The sequence below is a fragment of the Crocuta crocuta genome, unplaced genomic scaffold (genome assembly GCF_008692635.1).
Source record: "Crocuta crocuta isolate KB4526 unplaced genomic scaffold, BGI_CrCroc_1.0 scaffold216, whole genome shotgun sequence".
NCBI classification, from domain to species: Eukaryota; Metazoa; Chordata; class Mammalia; order Carnivora; family Hyaenidae; genus Crocuta; species Crocuta crocuta.
In genome coordinates, this window is record NW_027531504.1 from 1877939 (window position 1) to 1897288 (window position 19350).

The 19350-nt window shown below is 35.6% G+C and overlaps 1 protein-coding gene across 1 annotated transcript in view; it reads right to left on the reverse strand.

Moving 5' to 3' along the window:
• Window positions 1-7968: 7968 nt before the first annotated feature.
• Window positions 7969-19350, reverse strand: part of SCYL2 (SCY1 like pseudokinase 2) — a 64376-nt gene continuing 52994 nt past the window's right edge. Inside the window, exons 13-18 of the mRNA XM_077772174.1 lie at window positions 18278-18396; window positions 14394-14494; window positions 12513-12579; window positions 12282-12377; window positions 11153-11272; window positions 7969-9612 (exon numbers count right to left, since the gene is read on the reverse strand). Coding sequence (XP_077628300.1) covers window positions 8968-9612; window positions 11153-11272; window positions 12282-12377; window positions 12513-12579; window positions 14394-14494; window positions 18278-18396 — 1148 coding nt within the window. The 3' untranslated portion in view covers window positions 7969-8967. The remainder of the gene's footprint in view (window positions 9613-11152; window positions 11273-12281; window positions 12378-12512; window positions 12580-14393; window positions 14495-18277; window positions 18397-19350) is intronic.

Genomic DNA, 19350 nt, shown 5'->3' on the forward strand with positions numbered 1-19350 from the left:
TCTCTCTCTTTCTTTCTTTTTCATTTTTTCTTTCTTTTTTACTTTTGGCAGGTTTCATGCCCAATGCAGGGCCCAATACGGAGCCTGAACTCACAACTATAAGATAAAGACCTGAACTGAGATCAAGAGTCAGATGCTTACCCAACTGAGCCACCCAGGTATCCCTTTGGAATAAATTCTAAGTATTTCACATTTTTCAATGAAGAATTTACTCATAATCTGAACTCCTTATTTTTATGAAGCACTTTTCATTCTTACCTGTTTTGAACCTTATAACTACCTAGAGGACCAAATGGCAGACTACTCCACTTTACTATTGAAGCCACGGGCATGGAGAAAACCAAATGAAGCACTTAATTCTTTTGAGGTACAGAAATGCACTAGAAATCATACCCATATATTCATCTGATGACTGTCACTGAATGCCTTTAACAAATTATTTATCATTTCATCTTGGAGAAATACATTCCCCACAGCCCCCAGCATAAGACACTCAATTATCAACTCTCAAGTTTATTTTCTGGCTGTAAAGACAAGAAAATTTATATTTCTTTAATATGTGTTATTGCCTGGACACTCAAGTATATATTGGCTCAGATTCAATCTGGTGTCCTTATTTGTAAGTAATTGGGAAAAGTTCATTTCATCCATGGAAAACACTTTCCAGTTCTGCTTTACGTACCATGAATGGTAGCTTGAAAAAAAGATTCAGTGACATTCTTGGTTGTGTCCAAGGCCAAAACATCCTAGAAAATCTGATAATTTAGTAAGTGCAGTTGTATCATAATGCAACCTAATGATATGAGAGGAAGTCAAGATCAGGGAGGATATTTTGAAGAATTTTTCACCACCTTCATCAAGTGCAGTTGGAACCAAGTGTCTAGATAATTTCAGTATATGGAGCAGCTAACAGGGTTCATATTTAGGGCATAAAGAATCAAGATGGAACAAACCTACACACCTTGGACACATATTTCTTGTGAGGTCTTATCCTTCTCATAAATTCAATACCAAAAGCCAAATATTCTTACCAGTCTATCACAGACTGCTGTTGTTCAAAAACGTACCTGTAAAAGTGCCAGGGTCATGGACCATTAATTGGGAGACAGTGACATCTTCTGGTGGTTTATAGACTAAATACATTTATGCTAGACAATTTTTCCATGGAAGCCAGTCACTGTTTGAATATATTTACTTATCTTTATGATATAACTTTATTGTGCCCATAAGTGTGAATTTTAAGATTTCTGAAGTGAAATCTTAGCTAAAAATTACATTATAGCTCACTTAACTTGCTCCTTGCTTTGTCATCTCTGGGTTCATCTGATACGGAAGGTTTTAAGCAGCCAATGTTAATTCCACTTTTCCCGGTAATCAAAAGCCATTTAACCAGACTGTTCTTAATTCAAGCATTTTTTCACATAATCTTAAATTTTTTTAAATAGTGCTCTATTCCCCTCCCCAGTGTAACCAGCTTAATTTGGGAAAATACGATCCCTGAGTAATCATTTGATAGCATCAAAAACAATTCTTAAAAGGTACCATGCAAGGCTGACCTCATGTCCCATCTCTGGGAAGTCTCCTGCATATATGTCACACTACTGTCCTATAATTGCTTATTCCACTACCTTTATAACTACGGTGCAAATCCCTTGAGGGCAAGGCCTATTATCTCATTGCATTTGTTTGTGTCCCAAGAATCTTGCTTTGCCAAAACTATAACCTATTTTTTGGCTTGTTTTTTGAAGAATGAACTCAAACCACGCTAGGTGAGGTATCTGTTCTTCATTCACAGATACTATATTAGAGGCCTATGTCTATCATAAGGAAGATGAGGGTATCTATTGAGCACCTACCATGTGCCTGGAGCCTTGCCAGATACTTCACACACTTTTATTTCATTTAATTCTAAGCTTGCTGATTTGGGGGCAAGATGGTGGAGAAGTATAAGGAACTCCGTACTTGCACTCGCGCCCATACATCACACGGAAAAGATCTGAAGCCATTGGAAACCTTACAAAACCTGAGAGATTGGGAGAAAAAGGACGCAGAATCCACTGAGAGAGCCTTCTAACGTGAGTGCGAACCGGGGAAGATAAAATCGGGCCGGGATCGGAGACTCCAGGGTGGGAGGCGGTCCCCCTCTACCCTCTACGGGGAGTGAGAGGGGAAAAGGAGAGAGTCCGAAACAGAAAAACCTCCGCTCGGGGGAAAATATCTGCTCGGGGCATAGAAAGACCGTACTTGCCAAATACCTGCACAACNGTGTAGCAACATGGATGGACCTTGAGGGTGTTATGCTGAGCGAAATAAGTCAGGCAGACAAGGACAAATATCATGTGTTTGCACGTATAGGAGGATTAGGAGGAACTTAACTGAGGAAGAAGAAGGTGAAGAAGGGGGGAAATGGTGGGGGAAAGGGAGAGAGGCAAAGCATGAGAGACTCTTGAATGCTGACAAAAACTGAGGACTGATGGATGTGGGGGGGAGCGGGGGATGGATATGGAGGAGGGCACTCGTTGGGATGAGCTCTGGGTGTTATGTGGAAACTAATTTGACAATAAACTATTTGTAAAAAACAAAAAAGAAAAAAGAAAAAAGCTTGCAAAGCATGATCTTCATTTTATGGCTGTGGAAACTATTGTGGTCAGCTAGTGAAAGAGACAAGATTTAAACCCATTCATTCTATGTATTTATTTATACACTTATTCCAAAATGAGAATTTCTAAAGAAATGATAAAGAACTTTAAAGGGAAAAAAAGGAAATCAGAACAAAGGAGAAATAAGAATTTAAAAACTCAGATGAAGTCAGAAGGTAAACACTGAATAGTGCATACTATTAACATCCTATACATTTGCTACAAGCAGACTGCAAATTTGGCTGGACTTCCCAGTTGTTAATATGTGATTTGTTACATTATTCAGAGACACTATCTTTTAAAGATAAGGGCAAACCAGTTGCTCAGAAGCACATTTTCTCCTGAACTGAAACCTGAAATTCCTCCTGTGGGTTCTCAAGGAAACTACTGCCATGCTAGAGTGAACCAGTGTCATCCCTGGCATGGATGTTCAGTTTTCTTATACAGCCCAAAGCTAAGTGTGGTAAAGGAACTTTGATGTGTAACTAAAGGTACCCCAGACACAAAGGCCTCCATCTAGATGGCTTAACTTCATTCACAGTTTCTAGAGAAATGGATTGATTACTCAATATATGGCTTCTTCCATAAACATTTCTTAAACGTGAGATTTTTAAATGCTGGGCAATAGACTTAAAGTTTGTTCTCTGACAAGTACCTGGGCCATGGATATTATTGCTGATTAAGGGCAGGTGCATAGAATCACTGGTGCTGGGGAGAGAAAGGACATCCCTTCTGAAAGTGGAGCAGTCTAATGAGGATACTGTTTCAGGGAGAAGCCTTTCCATCACTTCACAAGAGTGATCTTAATCTGTTAAGAGACAAGATTTTCTTAAAAAGTTTGCATGTGTTTCAAGACATGAACAAATGTATAAATCATGTCACCTCCTTACAGTATGAATGCTAGAATTTTAGCTTGAAAAATTCTAAAAACATAAGAAAAAAGCCCCCCAACTTTATCTGGTTCCAAAGTCCTATGCACTCTGTATGCTTCTAGTGTGCCCATGAAAATGCCCCATGTCAGACTTTCGTTTTATCATTGCATTTAGAAAAACTGGCAAGCTTAAGGAGAGGGACTTGGAAGAGTCCCTGATTCATCTGAATGAATATAGATTCCTATGTCCAAACTCTATACATTAAAGTCTCAGTCTCATTTTCTTATTTATATGAAAGTCAAACACTGGCTTTCCTAGCAACCTAGGCCACCAACAAAGGAACATATACAAAAAGTAGAAGGAAAAAAAAGATTAAAATTGGAGCTGTATCAAATAGGTATAATTAAAGTAGCTAAACCATATTTCTGCCACAAGCACATTTCAAAAGAACTTTTAGAAGGTTTTAATATAGCTTAGGTATATAAAATCAACCCCCTTACCACTTTTGCTAGCAGCAAATATGTATCATATAGCCCCATTTTTAAACAGCTCAGAACATATAGTTGTCAAATCACTACCGTGTGTGAACTTTATACTTGTACACCTGAAATGTTTTTATTTATTTGTGTGAGAGAGAGAAAGCGAGCGAGCAGGGGAGGGTCAGAGAGAGTAAGCTACAGAATCTGAAGCAGGCTCCAGGCTCTGAGCTAGCTGTCAGCACAGAGCCTGATGTAGGGCTCGAACCCACACACTGTGAGATCATGACACCAAAGTCGGACACTTAACCAACTGAACCACTCAGGCAACCCAATAAAGATATTTTAATAATATTTTTAAATTTTTAAATAAAATGACATAGTAGTTTCAGGATCTATTAGTGAGTGAGGTCAGGAGGCAGAACCCACACTGGATATTTGAATGAGGAAATTTTAATAAAGTAATTGTTAACTAGAAGGTGGTCAATTAGTTAAAAGCACTAAAAAGGACTCTAATCTTAAAGAAGTAGCAGTAGCAGGAGAAAAAAAGGAGCTACTACCTCTAGGCTGAGACAAAGTGAAATAAATTAAGTTACTAAAGACCAAGAGAGGCTCTCTTCCCCACCCTGACCACCTCCCAAGCTAAGTGCCAAACTTCACCAGAGAGGGTGGTTTCCATGGGAACTTTCAGACTGCCAGTAGCGTAGAAATTTGTCAGAGCTCATGGGCCACTGAGTGGGAGACAGCTGCTGAGTCGTCATGGAAGCAGCCCACTGGAACTGCTCCAAAGGGACAGCAAGGTTGGCAGAGTCTAACCCTGCGCACAACTGGAACTCTCCTGCTGGGCTCCTGGGCTCTGACGGTAAATTAAAATAGAGAATCAGGACCCAGAAGTGAAGTGTCTTCTTGCTGCTCTTGCTTTGCAGGACCACTTCAGGGCCCTCTATCAGTGAAGACTAACATTCTGCTAAGCTCATGGAAAAGCTGTTTATAAGGTCCAGCCTCCAGCATCACAAAGCAGGACAGAAAAGGTTATATTTGGAGTTGGGAGATAGTTGATAACTACCATGGTTCACCCTTATGACTGCCTGGCTTCCATATATGCCTACACTATGTAATACAGTGATTACTAGCAACACGTGACCGCTGAGTACTTGAAACATGACTAGCCCGAATTGAGATGCACTAAGTATAAAATATATACTGGAGCTCAAAGACTAGACACAAAATGTAAAATTATCTCATTAAATTTTATATAAATTCTGTGTTGAAATACTTTGGCTCCAATCAGTTAAACATTAATTTCACCAATTTTTACTTTTTAATGAAGTTACTAGAAAATTTTAAATTACTTATGTGGCTCCCATCCTAGAGATAATCCTCCCTTGAGTGGCAAGAGAAACTTGACTGCTTTGGACAGGAAAAGTTTTTAACATTCAACAAACTCCATTTTGATGAAATGTTTTTTCCCCACTGTACCCCTCCTCCTCAAGGTTACATACTTTAACTCTGTTTCATGTCTGGACACCGCTAACCCGGCTCCCCCAGCCCTCTTCACCCACAATTCAGGAAGCAGCCCAGAGGCTGATTTTTAACCACAAACATTCATTTTCTCACCTCCCTCTCCTTCCTCAACATCAATTTTTCCAACAGAAATATACCTACGGTATCAAATGAGTGCTGAACACATACCTGCTACATAGAACAGTCTCAACAAAAGCAACTCCAGAAGAATCCATACAATTAAGGATGCAACATGGTGGAGTATCAGACTGCACATTAGAAAAAAAAAAATCTAGCTTCTGTTCTGGGCTCTGACCTCCTTGCGTTAGGCCATATAAGTATCTGGCCTGCTATTTCTATAACTTGGGAGAAGGGTTAAATTCCAGTTTTATCCAAACTACATCATGAAATTCTTTTTGAGATTGCAAAGGTTTTTTTTTTTTTTTTTGATGAATAGGATAGAATAAAAAAAATCAGAATATTCCACATGTATTTAAGACATTTTCTGAAACTTTTGTTTCAGGTATATATTTTATATACTGGTTTGCAGTGTGACATATATTTCTGGGTGTCATAGTTACAGTTTGAAATCCACCAATGTAGATTCTCTCTTAAAGTCCCATATAGTTTAAATTCTTAGATTCATTTTGCTCAAAAATTATTTCAAGACCAGTAAATCACAAAGCATAAAATCACAACTTAATATAAAGATTTTTATCAAAGCTAAAATTTATTTGGTGCATACTCTGTGCTCGCTATCAGGTACTGTCACATATACGTTTTCTTTTAATCTTATAAAAGCAACCATGTGAGGTATTTTACAGGTTAAAAAATAACAAAAAACCTACTTCCTTAACTTCTTCAAGTGAAAAGAAGGGTTATAAGCTTTCCAAAATAAAAAGAAAAATAAACAAAAACCAGCCAAGTACACAGTCTATTTCCATTTTCCTTTTATACATCCTCTCTATATATCATACATTTTAGCATTAGGAGAAAAAGGAACCAACTCAAATAAAGGGAATCTTTCTTGTAATTTTTGTCTACAGGTACTTTTTAACCCATCAACTTTCTACTCTAAGCACAAGGACTTAAATGCTGTCAATATGGGAAATAATTTTGTGATCTAGTATTTTGAAAATTTTGTTCACATAGAAATACAAGCATAAAATAGCACTGTATTTCAGATGTAATCTTCCTTCCTTCCCTCTCTTCCTCCCTCCTTCCTTCCTGTAAGTGGTATACTCAATGGGGGCTTGAACTCACAACCCTGATAGCAAGAGTTGCATGCTCTATCAAATGAGCCAGCCAGGCGCCCCTGAGATGTAATTTCTCGAGAGAAAAAGGCAAAAGTAACCATTCAATTGATGGAAGTGATTCAGGTAAAATATTTTGAAGAAAACAGAAAAACTAGAGGAAAACATTTCTAAGTGTAGCACCATTACCTCAATGAATGACCAAATTCAAGATGGAAAAATTACCTAAAAATTATATATTATATTCTTTCAAATAATCTCTTTTTATATTTAGAAGTTCAAATTACATGTTGTTATATTCAGCTTTCCATCTAATGAGGAATTCAACACTGACATCGTTATTTTACAAAATAAACAGCAATTTCCTAATAAACAATGACTATAAAATTATTACTAAGGAAAATTCTCCAACATTAGTTTTATTCCATATGTAAACTTTTCTCAAGAGAAATATTAGTATTGTGTTACAAATAAGACAGATAATCTGGTCAAGGTGTGAATGTATTTGATAAAAACATCTGATCTTCCTAGTGCCTCTCATTTCTTGGGTAAATTTCTTCAACATTCCTACGAATCTTTTTTATAAAACCATGTAGTAACAAAGTACAGCTCATACAGAAACCAGATGTAAAGCTGACCTTTTATTTTTTAAAGTACGCCCTTACTGAATACTGCCAGCAATACTATCAACAAACTACATTTTATAATCAAGTACTGGACATTCAATGTATATAGTATGTGTATATATATATATATATACACATATATATTTCAATGAATAAGCTTGGTATCAGCACACTAAACTTCATATGATTTATTTTAAATGATTGCTGGTTTCAGAGAATTAAAAACCACAAACCCTACAGCAGCAATTATAATGCATATATAGTTCTCTGAAAGACCATTTTAAAGTTATCACATAACGGTGGGATATAATTTAAACAAAATACAAATGACATTTACAGCATAAGGCTCTGTGGTTGAATAATCAGCACATCAAAGAAAAATATCAGAGAAAGGCTTTAAAAAATAAAGCATATTTCCTATTAGAAGAATTTTTTCTTTGTTTGCTAAAAAGAGCTAATTGTGGACATAAAAATGTTCAAACAAAAGGTTCCTAAAATTTCTAGAAAACAATTAAACTTTAGTTGCAGTAACTGATGAGGTCAGACTTTATCATGGTAAGCTGAAAGTTAATCTGTTGGTAGTGAGAAGATACAACCGCTCATTTTTAGAGAAGTAAAGTTTATTACATTTGAAACAATACAGCAGAAATCTCAAAAGTTTACTCATTAAATATAGTTTCTTACAAATATCCTTTTGAAAATGCAATTCATATGTGCTGCAACCTCAGAAGTTTGAATTCAAAATGAAATACGAAAGCAAGAGTCAGGGAAATCACATCAGATAGGCTTGTCAAATCTGTGTACAAATCAGTACATAGTCTTCTATCTGTGATACAGTAGGAAAGAAAGTGATTCTAAATATATCCAAGTAAATGCAGAAAAATACATTACTATTTGAGGCAGACCATGCTAAAATATAATTTACAGTGATCAGTTTGCATTTAAGATGGTTAATAATGCCTTTAGTTTGAACCAATGAAATCAACATTAAGTTAAATTTTGTAGTATTTGCTCAGTCTTTTGTATTGAACATTAGTTCATCTGTAAAGTAAGTAAGATGGGAAAAAGCAAGTGAACTAATTCTTTTCGTTATGTTTATCGTTATCTCATTCAGTCATACTAAATGCAAACAAATCAATAAACCATCAAGATTTTTCACACATTTAAATGAAGACTAATGACTTGTGAAGGCAGACTGTGTACCATGTATATTTAACATATGAAACTTGCATTAACCATCAACTCAATTTTTTAAATAAACCAAGATTTAGAAGCTAAAATAAACAAACATTTGATTAAAAAATTCTGCTATTCAAGATACTCAGGTGTCTCTTTTCTCTTAGAGATTGGTAAGGGTTGGGTCTTTTAAAAACTTGGAAGAGGAGGTGGTAAGAGGAAAAAATCCTCAATGATTTAAAAAAACGCAACTGTTAGGAGTCCATACAACTACTATGCTGGCATGGAAACAAGGTGTTTTCTGTCACAGAACCATTCACTTTCCCACAGATGTAGTTCCTCCAAGCCAACTATATAAAGATGTAAATCAGCTCACGCATGATTAAAATTGAAGTAATCCTTCAAAAACAGAGCAAGATACCTCACCCAAAAAGATCTTTTAAATCATTGCTAGCTGAACTGCTATTGGTCATTGTAGTTGGTGGCTGTGCAAAGTTCTGTGGGCTAAAGAAAGGATTAGCCTGCATACCAAAGGCAGACTGTCCCATCATGTTCATCGGTGTTCCCATTACGGAACTGCCCATACCTGGAGACCCTTGCGGAGGTACAAACTGATTAAGCCACTGATTTGGTTTCTGTTGTGATAACTGGTTCATGCTAACTTTGGGTTTCTGAGGGCCAAAGAGATTATTAAGAGCAGACATATCTGTGGGTCTTTGCTGAGTCTGCTTCGCACCAGCAGGAGGAACACTTGCAGCACTGAAGTTTGGTAAAGTGGAAGGTGTTCCCAGTGTCATCTTGGTTACTCCGGGTGTGCTTGGACTACTGAATAAGTTCTGGTTTGTATTAACCGGCATGTTGAATCCTGAAGTCTGAAAACCCATGTTAGCATTTAGGCCATTGGTCAAATTTCTCTTGGTATTATCAATTGGTGTAGAAAACATCATGCCAAGGCCCATGGAAGGAACAGAAGTGAAGGTACTTGAAGCCGAAATTTTAGGGGTACTAACAGAAAGGCTGGTCAAAGATGACATGTTATCCATCAATGTGTCTGTCAAATCCTTTGTCTGAAAAATATGAGGGAATTACTTTATCTCCAAGATTGCCAAACTATTTATAACCAGTAACACTTAGTAGATTATACTATAAATGACAACTTAAAATTAACCTCAACAGTCTATACCAAGATGGCAAACCACAGCCCACAGGCCAAATCCAGCCTGTCACATATTTTTTACAGATAAACATTTACAATCAATTTGATGACAGGGAAAACTAACTTTGAATTCCAATTAAATAAAATGCTGGCTCTGCCCACCACTCCCCAAAACAGAAATGTCTTCTTCTCATTAGTAGATCTGTATTGCAAAAATGATACTCTATCAATTTTTTTAACTTTTTTTAATGTTTTTTATTTATTTCTGAGAGAGAGAGAGACAACGTGAGCAGGGAAGGGTCAGAGAGAGAGAAGGAGACACAGAATCTGAAGCAGGCTCCAAGCTCTGAGCTAGCTGTCAGCACAGAGTCCAATGTGGGGCTCGAACCCACGAACCGTGAGATCATGACCTGAGCTGAAGTCGGCCGCTTAACCAACTGAGCCACCCAGGCGCCCCAATGCTCCATTATTTTTATATTTTGAATTGTATCACAATTTTGTAGAAATTTTTTTCTCTAATCTTATGTAAATACCTACCAAACATTTTTTATTTCGCCTCTTGGGCCACAAAGATTTTTCTCAGAAGTTTAGTGATTAAGAGGTAACAAAAAAGAGGTGCCTGGGTGGCTCAGTCGGTTGGGCGTCCAACTTTTGCTCAGGTCATGATCTCACTATCATGAATTCAAGCCCCCATGTCAGTCTCTGTGCTGACAGCTCAGGGCCTGGAGCCTGATTCAGATTCTCTGTTTCCCTCTCTCTGCCCCTCCTTCACTTGTACTCTGTCTCTCTCAAAAATAAATAAACATAAAAAATTTTTTTCAAAAAAAAGAGGTAACAAAAAATAATTTAAAGAAAGCTTTTAAGATAAAGTTATTTCTGCAGGCAGTATGAGTGTAAATTCTCTACAAGCAGGAAACTTAAACCCAGCAATAGCACTACCACCTAGGACAGTGTCTGGAACATAATAGGAAGTAAATACTGATCAGGACATATTGGTAAGTATTCCTAAATCAAGTTACAGACCTATCACTGAAAAACCAAAAATTAAAAATTACTTTTTGTTCAAAAATATATAAATGCCTGAACATAATATTCCTGACCATTTCAAGGTGAACAGAGTTAATTAGTTCTGTGAAATCTAATATTTTTTAAGAATATTATTGCCTTCTCTTAATTGATATTCATCTAGCTTTCTCTTTGTTTGGTAACAAGCACTATCGCAAAACATTATACATTAGGCAGGCTACTGAGGAGTGGTTGGAAAATCCTTCATGCCCGCAGTTCTTAGAAACTGCATTATTGAAATATTCTTAGAAATATATTTTTAGACAAATGCTAATAGGCAGACTAAGTTATATACTTACTCCTTAAGTATAATGTGTATGAAATTATACACGAGTATAACTGAAAGTAAGTATGCTTGAAATGATGCAAGAGAAATGAGTTCTGACCTGTTTGACTGGAGCAACAGGTGTGTGCACCTGGGGTTTAAGAGGCTGCTGGCTTTTCAACTTCTGTGCCTGCTCCTGTTCTTTTGCTAACTTCTGTTTTTCTTCAAGTGTAAGTGATGCCTCAAAACAAAATAAAACAAAGTATCAATGGGCAACTTCATAATTTCACTTATAAAACAGAAGATTTCTTTTTTTGTAAAGTATATCTTGGCATGTTTGACGATAGCAAGTAATTTACAAATTACTCCTGTAGTGGTGACTGCCACAGGTACGTTATATTTTGAATTATTATAAGATTTTAACTTTAGGTAGAAACTCACAAAATCTATGCTAGAATAGTTTCAGTATAAAAACAGTTATTGTTTTAAAACCATTCATCAAAATGACCTTTTTACAGACAAGGAGAATATGACTTGGTAATTTCATTTTATAAAATTGGGAGACTCTTGTTCAACCCTATGTCACTTCAAAAATATACTAGGAACTCACCAAAAAGCTAAGGAAGACATAAACCGTGTCTTTCACTGCTAATATCTGAATCAAATTTGACATCTGTCTTTTTCCTTTATCAGCCTTGCTAAACTATAAACTCACAGAATGGTCTCTTAAAATTCTGTAAACCACAATGCCCAGTATCTCCTTGGCTTTACACATACAGGTACTCATGGTTTTTGTCAAATGAATAGAAGAAAAGTTGCCCCCAGCAGAAATGCAAACTTGACATATTATATTGAATATTAATGAATATTCAATTAGAATATTAATAAATATTGAATATTAATGAATTTCAATTAGAAAGTATCATTTTATAATTTATCATTCAAAATCAGAAGCAGAGTAGAGACACAAAGACATTTATCATGAGGTATGACTGGAAAAGACCAGCAGAAAGGACAAAGGAGGCAGGCAATCTAGAAATGCTACCTAATAAAGGAAGTTAAAATTCTCAAGTTTTTTTACTCTCAATGTGAATCCGGTCATGTTCCCATGATAATTTTTAAATTTCATAAAAATATTAAAAAATGTTTCTTGTTAAGATGCTGAACAGTATTTCCCAACAAAATCTGCAGTTTATAGGAAGTCCTATAATATAAATAAGTGCACTCTAAGAATAAGTGAAGAAACTTACTCTTTTATGTTTATTCTGTAACCCATCCTCTTTATTTTCTGATTCACCACCAGTCAGAAAGTCTGCTCCAATGTTATTAAAGACTTTGTCAATATGCTGAAACAGAAAAATGTCAACCACTTGAATGACATAAAAAAAACTCTGATTGTACTGCTTAAAGAGAAAAGCCCCTCAAATGAAGCACACTGTTAAGATCTTTTTACAAAAATTAAAATAATCTAAATGTCTTACCTGAGAGCCAACATTTGTAACTTTTGTTTCTTCAGAAGCATTCATTTGATTTCCTATATCCAAAGATCTGCAGGAAAGTTGAATTATGACAAAGCAATAAAAAGAAATGTTTTTTTAAAAAATAATCATACAAAAAATGGTTCATCCACATGGGGTTTATTAGAACCTAAACAAACTGCAACTTTATTCTTTCAGAACAGTTATAATCTTTATTTCCTACATTAATGTCTGCTTGCCCAAAAAAGTCTTTTTTTTTTCTTTAATTCCATATTCAAACTTTACCAGAGAATTACTCAGTCTCATAAAACCAGGCAAGCATGATTCTTACTGTCAGAGGGCTTGTAGTTCACTGAGACAAGGTATGATATGTGGAATTTGATGTGATTAAATTCAGAATCTGATTCTAATAATAAATGCTATAATCATTACTGTGCTAGGCCAGATCCATGCCTTGAAACATAAGATTTAAATATGAAAAAGAAAAAAGGAAGGTTCATTTACACCTCAAGTACAAATACTAGATATTAAAATTTTCTCTTATAAATTTTTAAAAATTATTTTTCAGGGTTCCTATGTTAATATAGTCAATCCATCAAATGACATAAATATATACATCATAGAATCTTTAGAGCATACAAAGGGGTACTGCAAGTCATCCTACACCTGGTGAATTTACCTCCATAAGCCATCATCTTACACTGGGGCAAAAACTAAAAAATTTCTACGTGGGGACCTTGCCCATAACTGGTATAAATTTTACTGATGTCTTTTGGCTCAGGATTTAACAAGCATCTTAAAATCACGTGTTTTTCTCTGGGAAACAAATATAGTGATTTTATTTTAATAAACTGGCATTCTCTACTTAATAATTTTCACCTTTTCCTTCTTCCTTTGAAAACTAGTAGTTTACAAATAATTTAGAAAACCTTCTCTTAGGGGCGCCTGGATGGCTCAGTCGGTTAAACGTCTGTCTTCGGCTCAGGTCATGATCTCACAGTTCATGGGTTCAAGCNGGTCATGATCTCACAGTCTATGAGTTTGAGCCCTGCATCGGGCTTTGTGCAGACAGCTCAGAGCCTGGAGCCTGCTTCAGATTCTGTGTCCCCCTCTCTATCTGTCCCTCCCCCACTCACATTCTGTGTCTTTCTCAAAAAGTATTAAACATTTAAAAAAAAAAAAAAAAGAAAGAAAGAAAATCTTCTCCTAAAGAAAAAGAAGTGAATGTTGTGGTATTAAATATGAAGTGAATGCTCTATAAATGTTTCTGGAATCAAGAGAAAAGAAAAAGGGAGAGATCAAAACACTAGGGTTTCATAGATTTGAAAAATATTTTTAAGTGGTGCTCTTCATAATCAGCACCCTGAATTTTTAACACTAGTAGCTAACACTGACGAGACTTTCTCAGGAATAGAATTTTCTTTATGTATAGAAAATATTAAGATTATCGTCATGTTACATTTTTACACTCAGAAATGACACTGGATTTTCCACAACATTCTATCTTAACTCAGTTCAAGTTAACATGTTGGAAAATTTTTAAATGTTTTCACATGAGATCAAATTGAAATCCATCAATTTTTCACTATGCAGAACAAGCTGGTAGTTACCAGAGGGGGGATGGATGGGGAGACGGGTAGAATAGCTGAAGGGGATTAATAACGAGCACTGAGTAATGATATATAGAATTTTTGAATGACTATATTGTACATCTGAAACAAATATAACACTGAATGTTAACTATACTGGAATTAAAGTAATTAACTTTACTTTAAAAAAACCAGAAATCCATCAATTTTTCAGGTCCTTATTCCAGAAAATCAATCATAAGGTCACTTTAATGCCACTGTTGGGCCATGTACAATTCATATGTAACCTACTTACTTCTGCTGTTCTTGCATTATATGAAGTTGCTCCAGTTTAGTCTTATGTTCAGACTCCAATCTGTTAAGCATCTCTTTTATGACGGAAATGAAAGAATTGAACTGGTATAATAAGAAATTGATATAGTTATAATGCTTCAAGTTGGCAGCAAATGTAATCTAATAAAATAATTTAACAAGTTAATCATAATATTCTCTATTTTTACCAGAATACAACCCACTCAGAGTACTATATCACAAGAATAGTATATTTAAACTCAGCATATCATAGCAAGCTTTTACAATATCTCTGTATGATGGTGATAAAGTTGATGAGGCTTCTACGTTTCAGAAAACATATGGGTGTTCTAGTTTAAATTGCCTAACAGCTATTATTCAGGGGTCTTATAAATTTACCCCCAGCAGTTACTACATATTGACTTTCCTAGAATAATCCAAAAGTGACCATGTGAATTTGTGCATATCTGTGTTTAACAATGCATTAAAGATTAGTTTATTCAGATTGTTACAAAAATGACATGCTTGGCTAAAATAAATCTACTTTCTGAAAGAAGCATTAAATGTATATAGTTTAACTTTCAAATAATTTAAGTTAATAAAATATATGTAATACTCTGTCATCATGTGGTTTAGGCTTTGGTTAAATGATGATTCTTAGAGTACCTCAGATCATCATGAACAATTTATTCGAACAATACCATATATTACAGGAAGAATCCAGAAACTGTGTTCTTCTCCTCCCAAATCTTCTAACTATATTTTTGTGTGGGGTACTCTTGAAAATAGGTTTACGAGTATTTCTATTTTATAAATGAGGAACTTCTGGCTCAGTGAGAGACAAAGCAACTTAGTATGAGACACTAAATAACATATGGCAGGATTGGAATTCATATAAATCTGTCTCCAGAGCTTGTGCTAGTTTCTACATGACCTTGCTCAACCATCTCTTCATCCTTCGTCTTACCATGAAAGTAACAAAGGCATTATTTCCCTAGCAGTTTACCTTGACAGACTCTCTGCTCATTAGTTTCCTTTTTACTTTGTAATGAATTAAAACATACTAGCAGAAAAGTATACATATAGGTGCTCATATCAAAAAATTCACAAACTGAATGTAGAAAAAGAACATCGGCAACACCCCGCAAGCTCCTTGTGTCCCCTTCTGGGTACTTCCCACCACCACCACCACCACCTGGGTACTTCTGAGTAAACACTAGTCTGACCTCTGGCAGCTTAGTTTTGACTGTTTTTTGTACTGTATTTAAATAGAATCATTCGGTAGATCTTCTTCTGTGTCTGGCTTCACTGGCTCAACATTATTCGTGAGATTCATATTGCACAATTTGGTGCAGAAGAATTAACATAGTAGGCCTGGACTGCCATCTTTGAAAAGGCCTGCTTGCAAGGTTGGCCGTTGGCTGGTGTCCAGAACCTCAGATTTTAGGATGGTCCCCACCATTAACTGATGACAGTGGTTCAGTAAGCTGTACAAAGTCTGTTTCATGCTAAGCATCTGCTTTCCTTCTGGGAGTCTGGCATCTGAATACATGACAGGCAGATGGAACTACAACATTTCACATGTATTGTCACAACTCATTACCAGGGAAAATAAGTACATTGAGGAGATGACTCTGGAAGCTTGAATTTGGTTTCCTCCAGACATTGCCCTAATAAGCCTTCTCCCTTGGCTGATTTTGCTCTATATCCTTTCACCACAAAAAATCATAGCCATGTGTACAACTATATGTTGAGGCATGTGAGGACTCCTAGTGAATCACTGAATCTGGGGTCTTTGGAACCCCTACTTACCACAAGTTGTAATGAGTTTTGACTGTTACTTGGTATGTGCTATTTTATAATCAGATGCAAAAAATGTACTTTTCTAAATCACAATATCTTTCTCACATAATACAAAATACACTTAGGTTATTTCAAGTCAGAATTTACAGAAGAGGGTACTCTTAAATTAGGAACCCTGTCCATGAAATGAATAGAAAAACAGACCACACCCATGTTAACTTTCGTGAAATACCCAGCGATATGAATCAACATATGTCTGTTGATTAAAATAGGTCCCCAAAAATATCAACCATAAAGCTGAAGAAAACTAACATCATATTTCATATGAAATTATATATCCTGAAATAATTTGGGAATATTTAAAAACATGCTAGATCATATATATGAGAACTAAGAACAGAAATGACCAAAAGCTGGACTATCTTCGGCATATCATCATCCTATTTTTCCTGGATATTCACTGTTTCCCTTTTTGCCAATTGTAACCTCAGCCCTGCCACCCAAGATATGAAGGAACTATCAAGACAAAAATTGAAATTTAGGGACAGTAACTTTCAGAGGCTTATACAACCACTTCATACGACATTATGGATCTGATTAATTTTATAATTATCCCTAACTCCAAACTCCTTTCCCTAGGCACTCTCCCCTAAGCCAAAAGCTTTCCTGCTTAACTCTAGCTTCTGTTTCCTTCATTGCTCTAATTCACTTTCAGTAGTTAATTCCCAATCTTGTCTGCCCATCCATTTCTGACACTCCCTGTTAAACAGTAACCAACTAATCCCAGTCTTTTTCCATTATACTCCATTGAACACCAGTTCTGTGGGGGACAAAATGACTTGTCATTACTCTGTAACTCAAATTTTCTCTCAATTTAATAAATATTTTTGTTTTTGGCATTGCACTAAGTGCTGGGGATATAATAAATAATAAGATATAATAACCAGTCTTCTGGGAAAGGCAGACACATAAATACATAGCTGTGGTAACTACAGTGATAGAGGTATACAGAGAGATACTTATATAATAATGTTTGAACACATTACCTTTCTGCTCAAATGTTTACCACATCTTGAAAGTTCAAATACCTAAACCAGTACACCTGAAACTAATATCACACTATATGTTAACTATACTGGAATTAAAGTAAACAACAACAACAACAAGCAAATACCTAAATCAGACAGCCATTTAAAGTCTGACTGTTCTAATCTCAATTTATCTCTCTCTCATTACTTCCCTACTGATTTATAGGTATCTCTCAGTCAAACTGGATTTTTCATTCTCTATGGCTGATAGACTCTAAATTGGTCCCCAATTATCTTCTCATTCTGCTGCTCAGGCCTTTGTGTAATCCCCTATCTTTGAGTGTGAGCAGGACTTTGCTGGTCCTAACTTGCTGGTAACAAATAGAATAGAACACAGGAAACAGGATGTAATTTTCTTGATTACAATATAAGATGTTGTAACTTCCATCTTTCTAGCAGACTCTTTCCCACTTTGATGAAGTTGCCATGCTGGGAGGCCCAAGAAGCAAGGAGAGCTAGGACTGAGGCCCTTGGTCAAACAACCTAAAAGGAACTGAATCCTAACAACAACCATGTAAGTGAGCTTAGCAGCAGATCTGTCTTTCCCTCATTTGAGCCTTCAGAGGAGGCCCCAGTCTTTGCAGCATTGTGAGAAACTCTAAACAGAGAATCCATACCCTGGCTTGGCTGACCCATAGAAACTATGAAAACCATCTAGTTTGTGGTGATTTTTTATGTAGCAATAAATAATAGACATACACCCCAGACACATCACATTCATTTTTTTTCTTTGTTCATGCCAACTTTCCAGTCCCCTTGAATTAGCCCAAATCCTACATATCTTTCAATGTTCTAGTCATTTACTATTTCCCAATGAGGCCTTCAATAATCCATCCTTCCAACTCACATACTCCTGACTTTTAATCTACAACTTTCTTTATTGAATTCTGTGGCATATTTTTCCTTGTTTTAGCAACATTTAAACATAGTATGTTTATATATTATTCCAAGAAAACAGGAAACTGGATAAACTGAATAAAACACAAAATTTTCCTACCTGATTGAGATTAAGATTGTTTTCAATACTCAGGGGAATCAAATGAGGCAATACTTTTCCAGCAAGCTGCTCTTTGGTGATTCCCAACTTTTTATGTGTAAAAGTACATTTATAAATACCTGATAGAAAAGAATGAGACAAATTTTATAATCCAATACCACAAATTAATAGATATTAGGAAAATACTGTGTCTGTATGAAATCTCTTGATAATTAGTTTAATTACAAATTTTTTCTTATCAGTACCTAGAATGAGGATGCTCCTAAATATGGATAAGAATGATTTTAGCTTTATTATCAATTTAAACCATGACGTATTTAACCTGCCCTTGTTTGGCTTAAGGGCACATTTAATGTTAGTGCAATATTAAAAGCCTTACTATAGCACAACAGTAAGGGTACAGAATGATCCTCTCTCCTGAAAACACCTAAATATGTATTTCAGACTTCTCATCCAAACTTGAGACATCTATTTCACAAGTATGTGAGTACAGGTCTTATACCTTTATTCACTTCTTTAACTATATTTAACATGTTTGAAAATTTAATAATTTAATTCAACTACACACAATCCTTTCCTAGTATCTCACCTATTTACTCAAACTTCCAGGCCCTGCTTATTACAACTATTCCACAAAGCCTTCAGTTGGTAAACTGAGCACATTTGTTTCTCATTCTCTGAATGCTTGTTATAAGTGTTTTGTATATAATCTATAGCTTTAGAACACACCATATGATATTATTTTCCTGTTAGTGTAAATTTCACTTATATACTCTAAGAGTAACTTTGCTGAGCACTATTAAATGCTTACTTGCTAGGTACTATGCACATTACTTCTCCCTGCCCATTTTCTCATTGAATTCTCATAAGACTCCTATAATGATGTACTTTTATCCTCATCTGAGAGATGATGAAATTTTTCAAAGTCATTCCAGGAACTGACAGAGCCAGGGCAGAAGCTAGGGTTCTTTCCATTATGTCAAACTCTTTTTCAGGAAAACTAAATTATTTGAGCCCAAAAGTTTCATACCATATACCATGTCTACAAAGGTCTAAAATAAATTACTTGCTGA